Source organism: Pongo abelii, chromosome X (genome assembly GCF_028885655.2).
Source record: "Pongo abelii isolate AG06213 chromosome X, NHGRI_mPonAbe1-v2.0_pri, whole genome shotgun sequence".
NCBI classification, from domain to species: Eukaryota; Metazoa; Chordata; class Mammalia; order Primates; family Hominidae; genus Pongo; species Pongo abelii.
In genome coordinates, this window is record NC_072008.2 from 80,408,221 (window position 1) to 80,424,731 (window position 16,511).

Here is a 16,511-nt window from a genome sequence, read left to right on the forward strand (position 1 = left end):
ACTACATTCCTTCTCATGGCTGAATAAAATTCCAGCCAGCATATGGACATACGACACCTTCATTATCCATTTATTCACTGATGAAAATTTGGACTGTTTCTACCTTTTGGCTATAGTGAATAGTGCTGCTATGAATAGTTATGTATAAGTACTTGTTTGAACACCTGTTTTCAATTATTTTGGGTATATATCTAGGAGTGAGATTTCTGGGTCACATGGTAATTATATATTTAACTTCATGAAAATTTGCCCAGCTGTTTTCACATCAGTCATACCATTTTACATTCCTAGTAGCAATGTATGAAGATTCTGATTTCTTCACATCCTCACCAAGAGTTATTATTTTTCATTCATTCATTTATTTAATTTGGCTATCCTAGTAGGTATCTATCATGGTCTTGTTTGCATTTCTCTAGTAATGATGTCAAGCATCTTTTCTGTGCTTTTTGGCTATTTGTATATATTCTTCGGAGACATGTCTATTCAAATCCTTTCACCAGTTTTAAATTTGATTGTTTGTTTTCTTGTTGTTTATTTGTAGAAATTCTTGATATATTCTGAACACTTGACACATCAGATACATGACTTGCAAATATTTTCTCCCATTCTTTGGATGATCATCTCACTTTCTTGATAGTGTTGTTTGACGTACAAAAGGCTTTTTTTTTAACTTTGATGAAGTCAAATTTATCCATTTTTTTCTTTTATTACTTACGCTTTTGGTGTCATATCAAATAATTCATTGTCAAATCCAAGATAATAAAGATTTTCCCCTAAGTTTTATTCAAAGAGTTTTGTAAGTTTAGGTCTTACATTTAAGTATTTGGTCCTTTTTAAAATAATGTGATAAATATGCACAACAAAATTTAACAATTTTAAAGTATATAGTTCAGTGGTATTAAGTACATTCACATTATTGTTCAACCATCACTACCATCCATCTCTGGAACTTTATTCATCTTCCCAAACTGATATTCTATACTCATTAAATAACTCCACATTTCCCTCTCCTCCCAGTCTTAGCAAAGACCATTCTACTTTTTCTCTGTGAATTCGTCTACTTTAGGTACCTCATATAAGTGGAATCATACATATTGGCCTTTTGTTACTGGTTTATTTCACTTAGTATGATGTCCTGAAGTTTCATCCATGTGGTAGCATGTGTCAGAATTTCCCTCTCTTTCAAAAGCTGAATAATATTCCATTTTATGTATATACTTGATTTTACTTACCAATTCATTTGGGTTGCTTCCACCTTTTGGCTATTGTGAATAACGCTATAAACACAGGTATACAGCCATCTCTTTGAGACCTTGCTGTCAACTCTTTTGGGTATAAACCCAAAAGTGGAATTGCTAGACCCTGTGGTGGTGCTATTTTTAACTATTTGAGGAACCATTATACTGTTTTCCATAGCAGTTACACCATTTTACCATTCCCACCAACAGCCTTCAAATGTTCCAATTTCTTTACATCTTCACCAACACTTGCTATTTTACAGGTTTTTTTTATAGTAAGCCTTTTAATAAAGGTTTTAATAAAGGGTGTGAGGTGGTATCTCATTGTTTTGATTTGCATTAATCTAATGATTAACGATATTCAGCATCTTTTCATGTGCTTCTTTGTGATGGTTAATATTGAGTGTCAATTTGATTGGATTGAAGGATGCAAAGGATCCTGGGTGTGTCTGCAAGGGTGCTGCCAAAGGAGATTAACATTTGACTCAGTGGGATGGGGAAGGCAGACCCACCCTTAATCTGAGTGGGCACCATCTAATCAGCTACCAGCGAATATAAAGCAGGCAGAAAAACGTGAAAAGACTAGACTGCCTAGCCTCCAAGGCTACATCTTTCTACCAAGTTGGACCCTTCCTGCCCTCGAACATCGGACTCCAAGTTCTTCAGTTTTGGGACTCGGACTGGCTTTCCTTGCTCCTCAGCTTTCAGATGGTCTATTGTGGGCCCTTGTGATTGTGTGAGTTAATACTTAACAAACTCCTGGAGTTCACGGCTTGTGAGAGGTGAGGAGTTTAGTGACTCTATACATAATACCATTGACCATATGTGGAGAACCAAGGAACATAATCTTTCTCCCATCCTTCCCCAAAGAAACATGTGGCCTTTTACCAGGGTAACTGCATTAGGGAAAGGGAAATGATCAGACATTTTGGGGACTACTGGACACTGGCTCTGAGCTGATGATTCCAGGCAAGCAAAAATGTCATTACAGTCCTCCAGTTAAAGTAGGGGCTTAGGAGGTCAGGGAATTAATGGAGTTTTAGCTCAGGTCTGATTTACAGTGTCCAGTGTCCAGTGGGTCCCCGGACTCGTCTTGTGGTCATATCCCCAGTGCCAGAATGCATAATTGGCATAGACATACTTAGCAGCTGGCAGAATCCCCACAATGGCTCCCTGACTGGTAGGGTGAGGGTTATTATGGTGGGAAAGACCAAATGGAAGCCATTAGAGCTGCCTCTACCTAGAAACATAGTAAATCAAAAACAGTATCACATCCCTGGAGGGATTGTGATTAGTGCCACCATCAAGGACTTGACAGATGCAGTGGTGGTGATTCCCACTACATCCTCCTTCAACTCTCCAATTTGGCCTGCACAGAAAACAGATGGATTTTGGAGAATTACAGTGGATTATCGTAAGCTTCACAATGACTCCAATTGCAGCTGCTGTAACAGATGTGGTTTCATGGCTTGAGCAAATTAACACATCTCCTGGTACCTGGTATGCAGACATTGACTTAGTAAATGCCTTTTTCTCCATTCCTGTCCATAAGGCCCATCAGAAGCAATTTGCCTTCAGCTGGCAAGGCCAGTAATATACCTTTATTGTCCTACCTTAGGAGTATATCAACTCTCTGTCTTTGTGACATTATCTTATTGGGAGACACCTTGATCGTTTTTTGCTTCTGCAAGATATCACACTGGTCCATTACATTGATGACATTATGCTGATTGGATCCAGTGTGCAAGAAGTAGCAAATACACTGGACTTATTGGTGAGACAATTGCATGCCAGAGGATGGGAAATAAATCCGACTAAAATTCAGGGACCTTCTACCTCAGTAAAATTTCTAGGGGTCCAGTGGTGTGAGGCCGTCAAAATATTCCTTCTGAGGTGAAGGATAAGTTGCTGTATTTGGCCCCTCCTACAACCAAGAAATTAGCACAATGCCTAGTGGGCCTATTTGGATTTTAGATGCAACACATTCCTCATTTGAGCGTGTTACTCTGGCCCATTTATCGAGTGACCCAAAAGGCTGCCAGTTTTTAGTTGGGTCCAGAACAGGAGAAGGCTCTGCAACAGGTCCAGGTTGCTGTGCAAGCTACTCTGCCACTTGGGCTATATGACCCAGCAGATCCAACGGTGCTTGAGTTGTCAGTGGCAGATAGGGATGCTGTTTGGAGCCTTTGGCAGGCTCCCACAGGTGAATCACAGCAGAGGCCTCTAGGATTTTGGAGCAAGGCCCTGCCATCTTCTGCAGATAACTACTCTCCTTTTGAGAGACAGCTCTTGGCCTATTACTGGGCTTTGGTGGAAACTCAACGATTGACTACGGGTCATAAAGTCACCATGTGACCTGAACTGTCTATCATGAACTGGGCACTCTGTGACCCATCTAGCCATAAAGTTGGTTGTGCACATCAGTATTCTATCATCAAATGAAGTGATATATACGTGATCATGCTTGAACAGGTCCCGAAGGCACAAATTACATGACAAACTAGCTCAAATGCCCATGGTCTCCACTCCTGCCACCTTGCCTTCTCTCCCCCAGCCTGCACTGATGGCCTCATGGGGGGTTCACTATGATCAGTTGACAGAGGAAGAGATTACTAGGGCCTGGTTCACAGATGGTTCTACATGAAATGCAGGCACCACCCGAAAGTGGACAGCTGCAGCACTACAGCCCCTTTCTAGGACATCCCAGAAGGACAGCGGTGTAAAGAAATCTTCCCATGGGGCAGAACTTTGAGCAGCACACCTGGTTGTGCACTTTGCGTGGAGGAAGAAATGGCCAGATGTGCAATTATATACTGATTCATGGGCTGTAGCCAATGGTTTGGCTGGATGGTTAGGGATTTGGAAGAAGCATGATTGGAAAATTGGTGACAAAGAAATTTGGGGAAGAGGTATGTGGATGGACCTCTCTGAGTGGTCATAAACTGTGAAGATATTTGTATCCCATGTGAGTGGTCACCAACGGGTGACTTCAGCAGAGGAGGATTTTAATAATCAAGTGGATAGGACAACCTGTTCTGTGGACATCACTCAGCCTCTTTCCCCAGCCACCCCTGTCATCGCCCAATGGGCCCATGAACAAAGTGGCTGTGGTGGCAAGGATGGAAGTTATGCATGGGCTCAGTGACATGGACCTCCACTCACCAAGGTCGACCTGGCTATGGCCACTGCTGAGTGCCCAATTTTGCCAGCAACAGAGACCAACACTCAGCATTCAAATTGGCACCATTCCTCGGGGTGATCAGCCAGCTACCTGGTGGCAGGTTGATTATACTGGACTTCATTTATCAGGAATGGGCAGAGGTTTTTCCTCACTGGAATAGATATAGACTCCGAATATAGGTTTACCTATCCTGCACACAATGCTTCTGTCAATACTACAATCCATGGACTCATGGAATCCCTTATCCACCATCATGGTAATCCACACAGCACTGCCTCTAACCAATGCACTCACTTTACGGCTAAAGATGTGAGGCAGTGGGCTCATGCTCATGGAATTCCCATGTTCCCTATCATCCTGAAGCAGCTGGACTGATAGAACGGTGGAATAGCCTTTTGAAATCACAATTACAATGTCAACTAGGTGACAATACTTTGCAGAGCTAGGGCATAGTTCTCCAGAAGGCCGTGTATGCTTTGAATCAGCATCCAATATATGGTACTATTTCTTGCATAGGCAGGATTCATGTGTCCAGAAATCAAGTGGTGGAAGTGGAAGTGGTACTACTCACTATCACCCCTAGTGATCCACTAGCAAAATTTTTGCTTCCTGTTCCCACAACATTATGTTCTGCTTGCCTAGAGGTCTTCGTTCCAGATGGAGGAACACTGCCACCAGGAGACACGATTCCATTAAACTGGAAGTTAAGATTGCCACCTGGACACTTTGGGCTTCTCCTACCTTTAAGTCAACAAGCTAAGAATGGAGTTATAGTGTTCCCTGGGGTGACTGACCCAGACTATCAAGATGAAATCAATTTACTACTCCACAACGGAGGTAAGAAAGAATATGCATGTAATACAGGAGTAGAAGAAGGTGGTCATCAATACCAGCTACAACCACGTGACCAGTTGCAGAAACAAGAACTATAATTAACATGAGTATTTCCTCCTTCTTTTCTTAAAAACATATTTGTGCATGTATACACTTGTACTAAGAAAATATCTTCTTCTATTTCCTTTTTCCTTTATCATGTGACATAAGATTTACTGACTTCATATCAGCATTTAAGTATTGTTAACTTTATGTAATAGCATTTGGTTTGGGTATTAGTGCATTTCTGGTTGTACAAAGGATAGTTGTATCATGTCAGGCATAATGATGACCTTATTATTGTCTTTATTTGAAGATTATGTATGATCTCAGGAGATGTGTATGGTTTCAACTTGACAAGGGGTGGACTTGTGATGGTTAATACTGAGTGTCAACTTGATTGGATTGAAGGATGCAAAGGACTGATCCTGGGTGTGTCTGTGAGGGTGCTGCCATAGGAGATTAACATTTGAGTCAGTAGGCTTGGGAAGGCAGACCCACCCTTAATCTGGGTGGGCACCATCTAATCAGCTGCCAGTGAATATAAAGCAGGCAGAAAAACGTGAAAAGACTAGACTGGCCTAGCCTCCAAGCCTACATCTTTCTCCTGTGCTGCACCTTTCATGCCCTCAAACATCAGACTCCAAGTTCTTCAGTTTTGGGACTCCGACTGGCTTTCCTTGCTCCTCAGCTTGCTGATGGCCTATTGTGAGACCTTGTGATTGTGTGAATTAATACTTAATAAACTCCTCTTTATATATATATAATACATATATATATACACACATACATATATGTACTTTTATTATACTTACACTTTTATATACTCCCATATGTGTGTGTGTGTATATATATATAAAATCCCCTTTATACACACACACACACACACACACACACACACACACACATATACTATTAGTTCTGTCCGTCTAGAGAACCCTGACTAAAATATTCCTGATCATTGAGATATATTCTTTGGAGAACTGTCAAGTTATTTACCCATTTTAAAACTGATCTGCACATATAACCCTTGAAACCAAAATAAAAGTTGAAATTATTTTTAAAAAAATAAAATGAGTTGGCTGGGCACGGTGGCTCATGCCTGTAATCTCAGCACTTTGGGAGGCCGAGACAGGTGGATCACGAGGTCAGGAGATCGAGACCATCCTGGCTAACATGGTGAAACCCCATCTCTACTAAAAAAAATACAAAAAATTAGCCAGGGGTGGTGGCAGGTGCCTGTGGTCCCAGCTGCTCGGGAGGCTGAGGCAGGAGAATGGCGTGAACCCGGAGGTGGAGCTTGCAGTGAGCCGAGATTGCACCGCTGCACTCCAGCCTGGGCGACAGAGGGAGACTCCATCTCAAAAATAAATAAATAAATAAAAATAAATAAATAAAATGAGTTTTTTGTTTAGCTGTAGTTTTTAAATATTCTGTATAATAACTCTTCATCTAACATATTACTTATATTTTCTGCTATTCTGTAGGCTGCCTTTTCACTCTGTTAAATGTATCCTTTGACATATGGAAATTTTTAATTATGATGTAGTCCAATTTATGTATGTTTACTGTTTTACAGTGTTGGTGTCATATCCAAGAAATTGCCAAACCAATGTTATAAAAATATTCCTCTGTGGAATATTTTTCTAAGTTTTATAATCCTAGCTCTTAAGTTTAGATCTTGGATCTATTTTAAGTTAATTTTTGTATATGGTGTGAGGTAAGGGTCATTCATTTGGGTATGGACATCCAGTTATCCCAACACCACTTGTTGAAGACTGTGCATTCTCCATTAGAATGCTTTTAGCATGGTTGTTGAAGATTTCTGACCAAATATGCAAGTGTTTGTTGTTGGGCTCTTTATCCTATTCCATTGTTCTACATATCTGTCCTTATGCCAGTACCATATTGTTTTGATTACTGTAGCTTTGTAGTAAATTCTGAAATCAGGAAGTGTGAAGCTACAGCTTTGTTCTTTTTCTAGATTGTTTTTGGTATGTGGGATCTCTTGATATTCTACATAAATTTTAGAAAATGATTTTTTATTTCTGCAAAAAAAAGATCATTGGGATTTTGATATAAATTGCATTAAATCTATAGATTGATTTGGGTAGTATTTATGTTTTAACAATATTAACTCTTCCAATTCATGAATACAGGATGCTTTTCCCTTTATTCACTTCTACTTTCTTTCAGTGACATTTTTTAGTTTTCACTTTAGAAGTCTTTCACTTTTTTGGTTATGTTTATTCTTAAGTATTTTATTATTTTTGGTGCTATTATAAATGAAATTGCTTTTTTAGTTTCTTTTCAGATTGTTCATTGTTAGTGTATCAAAACATAATTGGTTTTTGCGTGATGTGGTGATTTTGCATCCTGCAACTTTGCTGAATTCATTTATTATTTATAATAGGGTTTTACATGTGGAATATTTATGGTTTTCTATATGTAAGATCATACCTACAAACAGAGATAATTTTACTTCTTCCTGTTCAATTTCAATGCCTTTTATTTCATTTTCTTGCCTACTTGCACTGGCCAGAGGAAATGTTTCTTATTTTTTTTTAAGAAATTTGGGAAGGATTGATGTTAATTATTTCTTAAATATTTGATAGAATTCATCTGTGAAGCCATCTGGTCCTTGGGTTTTCTTTGTTGGCAGGTTTTTGATTACTAATTCTATATCTTTACTTGTTAAAAGTCTATTCAGATTTTTTATTTCTTCCTGAGTCAGTTTTGGCAGTTTGTGTCTTTCTAAAAGTTTTTCCATTTCATCTAGGTTATCAAATTTAGGGGCACACAATTCTTCATATTATTTTCTTATAATTCAATTTGTTTAAAGTTGGTAGTTACATCTCCACTTTCACTTCTGATATTAGTAACTTACGTCTTCCTTTTTTACTCCCTCCTTCCCTTCCTTTGTTCCTTCCTTCTTTCCTTTCTTCCCTCTCTCCCTTCCTTTCTAAGTAATTTGTGCCTGTACTTTTTTATCTTCCTTTCTCCTCCCTTCCCTCCTTTCTCCTCTCGTCCTCTTCCTTCCCTCCCTTCCCTTCTCTCCTCTTTTCCCTTCTCTTCCCTCCTTCTCTCCTTTTCAGTCTGGCTAAATAAAGGTTTGACAATTTTGTTAACCTTTTTAGAGTCTCAGTTTTGGTTTTGTTGGGTCTCTGTATTATTTTCTATTCCTTATTTTGTTACTTCTGTTCTAATCTTTATTATTTCCTTCCAATTACTTTGGTTTTAGATTGCTGTTTATTTTATGGTTTTTTAAGATGAAAAGTCAGACTATTTTGAAATTTTTATCCTTTTTAAATGAAGGTGCTTACAGCCATAAATTCTTCTCTGAGCACTGCTTTATTGCATCCCCTAATTTCCGGTAAGTTTTTTCTTGTTTTCATTCATCTCAAAATATTTTCTAATTTCCCTTATGCTTTCTTATTTGATTCATTTGTTAAGCATGTGTTTAATTTCCACATATTTATGAAACTGTAGATTTCTTTGTGTTATTGATTTCTGGTTTCATTCCATCACAATCAGAGAAGATATTTTGTGTCTTTTAAATGTATTGAGTCTTGTATTATGGCCTAATATATGGTCTATACTGGAAAATGTTCCGTGTACACTTAGGAAGAAAGTACATTTTACTCTTTTTGGGTGATCAATATAGGTATGTTACATGTAGCTGGTTTGGTGTTGTTCAAATCCTCCATTTCCTTATTGACCTTCTGTTTAGTTATTGTATCCATTATTGCAAGTGGGGTATTGAAGTCTCCAACTATTACTATGTAACTGTTATTGTGTATTTTTTTCTTTACTTCTGTCAGTTTTTGCTTCTTATAATTTGGGGCTCTCTTATTACATGCATATATTTTATAACTGTCACATATTCTTGATAAATTGACTCTTTTGTAAATATATGTCCTTCTTTGTCTCTTGTAACATTTTTTTACTTAAAGAGTCTTTGTTGTATGATATTAATATAACCACCCTTACTCTGTAATATCTTTTTCTAGCTTTACATTTTCAACCTATTTATGTCTCTGGTTCTAAAGTTAGACTTTTGTAAACAGTATAAAGGTAAATCACAATTTTTTATCCATTCTGTCAATCTCAACCTTTTAATTGAATAGTTAAATCCATTTATGTTTCAAGTAATTACTTATTATGAATAACTTCTGTCATTTTACTCTTTATTTTCTTCATATCTCATATCTCTTATGTTCCTCAATTCCTACATTATTGCCTTTCTTTGTAGTTAACTTTATTTTTCTTGTGTACCATTTTGGCTTCATTAAGGACACAGTATTTTTCCTAATGTTCGGAGGCTGGAAAGTTTCCCTGTTGTTCTTTTACTACTTTGGAACCTACCCTAATTTAGAGTAGTTACACATTACAAATGCCTGATATAATCACAAATTCTTTCATGAACCCTTAAAAATATTGCATGAAACACTTGCATTTAAGGTAACACAGTCTGAAAATGATTGATTTAACTATTGTGCTTTTTTCTCAGAGTTGTATTTCAGAGTCTCACTGGAATGAAATAACAGCACTAAATAAATAAAATAATCACTGGTACTAAAATAGTAGTTTCATAGAATTGAATTAGATGAGGCCTCAGAGTCCAAGTGGGTTCTTGTTTTCTAATTATATCACCAATGCAGGTAGTGGTTTCCTACTCTTTTTAAAATTTGAGACAGCGTCACTCATGCTGGAGTGTAGTGGCACCATCACAGGTCACTGCAGCCTCAAACTCCTGGGTTTAAGTAATCCTCCTGCCTCTGCCTCCTGAGTAGCTGGGAACACAGGTGTGCTCCACCATGCCAAGCTAATTAAAAAATTCTGTGTATTGACAGGGTCTCACTTTGTTGCCTAGGTCTCAAACTCCTAGCTTCAAGTGATTCTCCCGCCTCAGCCTCCAAAAATGTTGGGAATACAGGTGTGAGCCACAGCACCCAGTTGGCTTCTTAGTATTAAAGATATCCAGAGCTGGTGATTTCACAAACTCCTTCAATAGCCTATCCTACCCTCAATTCACCTTTATCACTAGGAGTTCTTTAAGATTACCCTGACTCTTTCGTATTATTTACTCCTCTTTTTGTCCTCTTCTTGCTTTATTGTCATTTCTACTTTTTTCTGTTCTTATCCTTTAAGAAGTAACCAATATTCTTACCTTCTGATTTGGCTGCTGTGGGAGTGTAAAGATAGACTTCCAGTAGGTCCAGGTAAAGAACACAAAGATGGCATGGTAGAGTATGAGGTAAACAACTGAAATAAAAAAAAATCAGTGTTTATACTATCTTTTTATCCATTTCTAAGAGTTCAAAAATACAAAGCTCCATGACAAATTTTTATTCTGTTTTCCTATTAACATGTATTCTCTTGTATTATTATGAAGTGTTAATTTTATTTTCCCATACAGTGACAGAAACAAGCCATAATGAAAAACTTGAAACAAAGACTTTCTGCAAGTTGCATACCTTAAAAGTTGCCATGTGATTCTTGAAGTAAAGGGGGAAATGTCCTTTATGACAATGTAGGGAAAACTACTTCAGCCAATTGTCATTATCTTTGCTACTTTGAGTACTGAAAGGTGATAATGACACAATTTACACAGCACTTTAGAGTTTACAACATGCTTTCGCATATGTTATTTCATTTTATTTTCTCAATAAATTTGTAAGATAGGTAATAAGATAGGGATAGTCGATTAACTACCAGAGGTAGTTGATTAACCAAAGTCATACAGGTAGTCTATAATGTAGCCAGGTGTTAAAGACTAAACACTTTTTTTCTTTTAAAAAAATTTGTATAAATTAATGGAGTACAAGTAAAATTTAGTTACATGCATAGGTTGCACAGTGGTGTAGTCAGGGCTTTCAAGAGTATCTATCACTTGAATAATGTACATTGTACCTATTAAGTAGTTTCTTATCATCCACCCCTCTCCCACCCTCTCACCCATACCAGTCTCTATTATCTATCATTCCACAGTCTATTTCCATATGTACACATTATTTAGCTTCCACTTATGAGTGAGAACATGAGGTATTTATCTTTCTGTGTCTGAGTTGTTTCACTTAAGATAATGGCCTCCAGTTCCATCCATCTTGCTGCAAAAGACATGATTTCATTCTTTCTTATGGCTGAATAGTATTCCATTGAAGATTATATACTTTTGAAGTGTGGGTTGTACTTCTGAGACAGTTATAAAAGTGGCTCTCTACTACCTTTCTTTTCATACCCTTTGCCTTTAGATAGCTCTTCTCATATGAGATATTTTGGTATTCTCCACAGAGGTGGCCATAAGACTGCAAGACTGTGAGTCCTTAAATGGTATGGTCTTATTACTTCAATGCATCAGAAAGACTCAAGGGAATAATGTGACTCAAGACCAACTTAACAGGACTGAGCCTCTCATACATTTATAATTGAATTGAAAAAAAAAAAGAGACTCTACTCTCCCGGCCCAGTGCTCCCAGCCCTACAAGACAAGACCATTTCTATGTGCTTGATTTTTGTAAGTATGAAATCTCATTTTAAAATTCAAGCAATATAAAGTAAAAGGTAAATGTCCACCCCACACATACATCTAACTTCTCACCTCCTCATTCTAAGGCACAACACCTCTTTGGTGTTTGGTATGTATCATTCCAGATCCTCTTATTTGTATATGTTTATACAAATATATGTACACCACAAACATGAAAGATTTGTAGTATTTTAACATTTTTAATTGTATCTCTTTTTAAAGATAATATATTTACAAGTTTTAAAATCTGAAAGTATGGAATAGTATACAGTGAAAAGTCTTCCTCCTATACCTGTCCCCCAGCCACCCAGTTCTCCTCGCTGGAAGCAACCAACATCTTTGTTGTGTATCCTTTATGATTGTATACATATAAAATCACCCAAATAGTGTGTTTTTCCACAAATAGCAGTATTCTATACACACTGTTTTGTAACTTACTTCTTTTTCACTTACTATAAGTTACCGTAATTTATTTAACCAGGCTGTCTCTGAGGAAAATTTGTTCTTCCCCCTTCTCTTGCTAATACAAATAATGCTTCAATCAATAATTTTTATATATGTCATCAGCACATGCACAAAAAATATCTATAGGATCAATTCTCTGAAGTGGAACTGCAAGGTCAAAAGGGATGTCTTTTGGTAGATACTGCCAAATTGCCATTAAGAATATTTGTATTTAATTTATATTCTCATCATCAATAAGTGAGAGCACCTCTTCCACTACCCTCTAGAATTCAAGATTTTTTCAAGAGTTGTGTCCAGTGTTTAGATGGCTACCCCCTGGGAGTGTCTCTAGGCTAGCCTTTGTGAAGTGTTATCATACTTTTTTCTCTTAGGCAATGCCTTTAAATGTTTTTTTTTCATGTGTTATCTTTTGCAATTGTTTCGTTTCTTTGATTTTATGAGGTTCTTACGGGGAAAATTACATGACTAAGTTATGTTAACCCATGTTCCTTCAGTATGGGAGTGTGAAATCTTTGATTTTTAAAGAGATCAGGAGAAAAAAATTTCATGTTTACCCTCTCATTATACCCTTGAAGGCTAATGTGGTTAACCAATTTGGATCACCTGAGTGACTGAGAACTAAACTCTTACACTTGGCAGTATCTTAAGCACATTAACTATATTTTTAATTCCAATGATTGAGATGGGAAGTGTGGGACTTTAACTTGTTCCAGGTACTACTACGCACCAACTGGTTCAATCATGGAATTGGAAACAGCTGGCTCCCATTCCTACATTACAAGGTTTCATAGAAATTATGGGTACTTTTAAATAAATGGGTAGAAAACGAAGGATTTTGAGGTTAAATGACTAAGTCGAGGTTATTCTATAAACTGGTAAAATAGGAACAATACCAATATTTTAGAGTAAGGTGAGACCATAAAGATCATTTGGTTCAACACCCTCATTTTACAGAGAAGTAACTGAGGCCCAGAGGGGCAAGTGATTTGATCAGAATTACCCAGCAAAGTTATGGAAGCAATGGAACCAGAATCCAAGTTTCTTCAGTCCCAGTCCAGAGTGCTTTTCCTTAGAGCAGTGATTCTCAAATTTTAGTCTGCATCAAAGCCACCCATAAAGGTTATTAAGATGCTGCAGATCAGGGGGAAGTTTGTCAGCCAGACGGTCACATCTCTCTTTGAGCCTAACACTTAGCAATAAAATGTTAATTCTAATATTTGAGTTCATTGCTTCACTTTACTTTCTCTGATTTACAAACTCTAACAAAAAGCTAGACCTTGTTTTTCAGCTATTTGAAGGAATGAAGATAATGGTGTAAGACGCCCATAAGTTGTGCCCAAGATCTCATTCTTCATGACAGTACAAGAATTGCTCAAGAGTTGTTTCCCAATAGACGATGGAGACTACTGTGTTGGGGGGTGGGGAGCAAGGGTTGAAAAACTACCTATTGGGTACTATGCTTACTATTTGGGTGATGGGCTCAATTGTACCCCAAATCTCACCATCATGCAATATACCCAGCTAACAAACCTGCACATGTACCCCCTGAATCTACAAAAAAAGTTGAAACTATTTTTTAAAAAGAGTTGTTTCCATGATTTAGCCACCCTCTAGAATTCAAGATTTCCTCAAGAGTTGCGTCCAATGTTTAGCTGGCTACCCGCTGGGAGTATCTCTAATGCTGGGATCAAATTCTGGTGCTAATATATGATATTATGTTTTGAAACGGCTTAGTTTTCCTCATTGATATCCACTTCAAAAGTTAGGGTTGTCTTCCAGGTATCCTAATTTCTTCTAATTATCCATTCAGCATCTACCACTCATCAATTTACATAAACCTTCTATGAAGCTGGTTAGATTATCAGTCTATACCAATTCTTTAGGAGTAGTGAGGCTCATAAGTTTGCCAGCCACTATGCAAAGCAGGGCTTCATATTAGTTGTCTTAAACAGCATTGTTAAGTTTCAAAGAGCTTTCTAGTACTCATGTATTGGAATTTGGTGAATGACATCAAGCTACCAAAATACATAAACTTCTTACGTTTATAAACTTTAATGATAGTCCCTTTCAGATTTTGTTTGTTCCATGCTGACGAGGTCTCTCCTTTTTGGTCTGTTTTGGGCATTGAAGTGTTGTGCAAAATCCAATGGATTTGGAATCAGATGACTAGGTTTTGAACTCTGGATTTGCCCTTAATAACTATATGTCCTTGAGAAGCTGGTTAACCTTGCCGAGAATCATAAGTGTATATATATGATCACATGTATGTATATGTGTGTGTGTGTGTGTGTGTGTGTGTGTGTGTGTATATATATATATGATTGAAATACCTGCTTGTCAAAGTTGTTGTGGTAATTAATTGGCTTAAATGTGTGAAAGTATCTGACATACTCTTAGGACTTAATAAACCTGTTTTCTTCTTCTCACTTCCTCTTAAATCTTAGTGATTTGTTTTCTGAGACATGGTGATAAAGATTACACAGATTTCGGGGGCAGATGAACCATGGTTTTGTTAAAAAAGAGAAAAAATGGCCCAGGCGTGGTGGTTCACACATGTAATCCCAGCCCTTTGGGAGGCTGACGTGGGAGGATTGGCCTAGGCAGAAAAGTAAGACCCTATCACTACAAAAAAAATTATCTGGCATGGTGGCACATGCTTGTAGTTCCAGTTACTTGGGAGGCAGAAGTGGGAAGATCACTTGAGCCCAGAAATTTGAGGCTGCAGTGAGCTATGATGGCACCACTGCATTCCAGCCTGGGTGATATAGTGAGACCCTGTCTCTAAAAAAATAAAAACTAAATTAAAAAAATAAAATAGTTTATTTCTAGTCCTCTTGTTGATAATGCCTACCCACAAGTTTCATTGATTCATTGATCTTGGGGATAAGAAAGTACACAGGCCAATATGCCTTGGGGAATAATCTTTGGCTTCTTTCCTGGTTTAAAATGGATAGTTGAAATATCATTATTCTGCATGTATAATTTGGATTAAGTACTGCCCAATGCATTCAAATTGTCAGGGATATTCATAGAAGACTACACACACACACACACACACACGCACACACACACACACAAAGTGGTATCTCCATTGCCTATATGGTGGGTAGGGATTTGTAAGCTAGTTCTCTGCTGGCTAAGGAAGTGGAAGGGATTCTACCAATCACAATGTGGTTCCCTCAGAATGTATTATCTTTTGTTGATGCAACCAATAATTCCTCTATCTCATTAATATGATGTTGACTTAATTTATGTTAATTTCATACATTTTCAGAGTTGGAAGAAAACTTAGATACCATTTAATCTAATGCATCAATCTGCTGTACATTATCCCTAATAATTGCTTACTCAGCTTTTGGAAACACCTGACGTAATGGAGGAATTTAGCTCCTGGAACAGCCTATTCTATTGTTGGAAAACTCCAATTGTTAGACACATTTTCCTCATATCAAGTATATATATACCTCCTCACAACTCCCTCCCATTGATTGTAATTTTGCTCTATGGGGAGGAATCAGATTTGCTTAAAAACAAACAGACTTATACCCAGGCATTTAAAGATCTGTTATAGCTCAATAATAAAATAAACAACTCAATAAAAAAAGGCAAAAGACTAAACAGACACTTCACATTAGAAGATATACAGATGGCAAACAAGCACATGAAAAGATTAGTCATTACAGAAGTGCAAATTAAAAACCACAAGGAGACTCCATTTCATACCTTATGGAATAGAATATAAGAAACTATCACCACCAACAACAAAAACAAACTTATAACACTAAATGATAATGAAGATGTGGAATAAAGAGAACTCTCATATATCAATTATAGGAAAGCAAAATGGTAGAACTGCTTTGGAAAACACTTTGGCAGTTTCTTATAAGGTTAATCATCCACTTACCATATGACCCAAGAATCCCACAGCTAGGTATTAACTCAAGAGAAACAAAATCATATATCTCCACAAAGGCTTATACATATATATTCTTATCATATTGAAACTTATTCAAAATAGTTTCAAACTGGAAACAACCCAAATGTTCCTAAACTGGTGAATAAATAAGCAAACTGTGATCATCTGTAATATGAAATACTACTCCACAATAAAAACAAGTTACTTCATACATATACTCACAGATGAATCTTAAAAATATATGATGCTAAGTGAAGAAAGCCTAATACAAAAGGCTCCATACTATATGATTCAATTTATATAACTATG

At 37.2% G+C, this 16,511-nt stretch overlaps 1 protein-coding gene across 5 annotated transcripts in view; it reads right to left on the reverse strand.

Annotated features, from left to right (window-relative positions):
• The window catches only part of ZDHHC15 (zinc finger DHHC-type palmitoyltransferase 15), a 158,742-nt gene that overhangs the window by 102,158 nt on the left and 40,073 nt on the right, over positions 1-16,511 (reverse strand). For all 5 annotated transcript variants that reach the window (XM_054544748.2, XM_054544747.2, XM_054544744.2 and 2 more), the window contains one exon: positions 10,463-10,557. In XM_054544748.2, the coding sequence (XP_054400723.1) occupies positions 10,463-10,557 (95 nt within the window). The remainder of the gene's footprint in view (positions 1-10,462; positions 10,558-16,511) is intronic.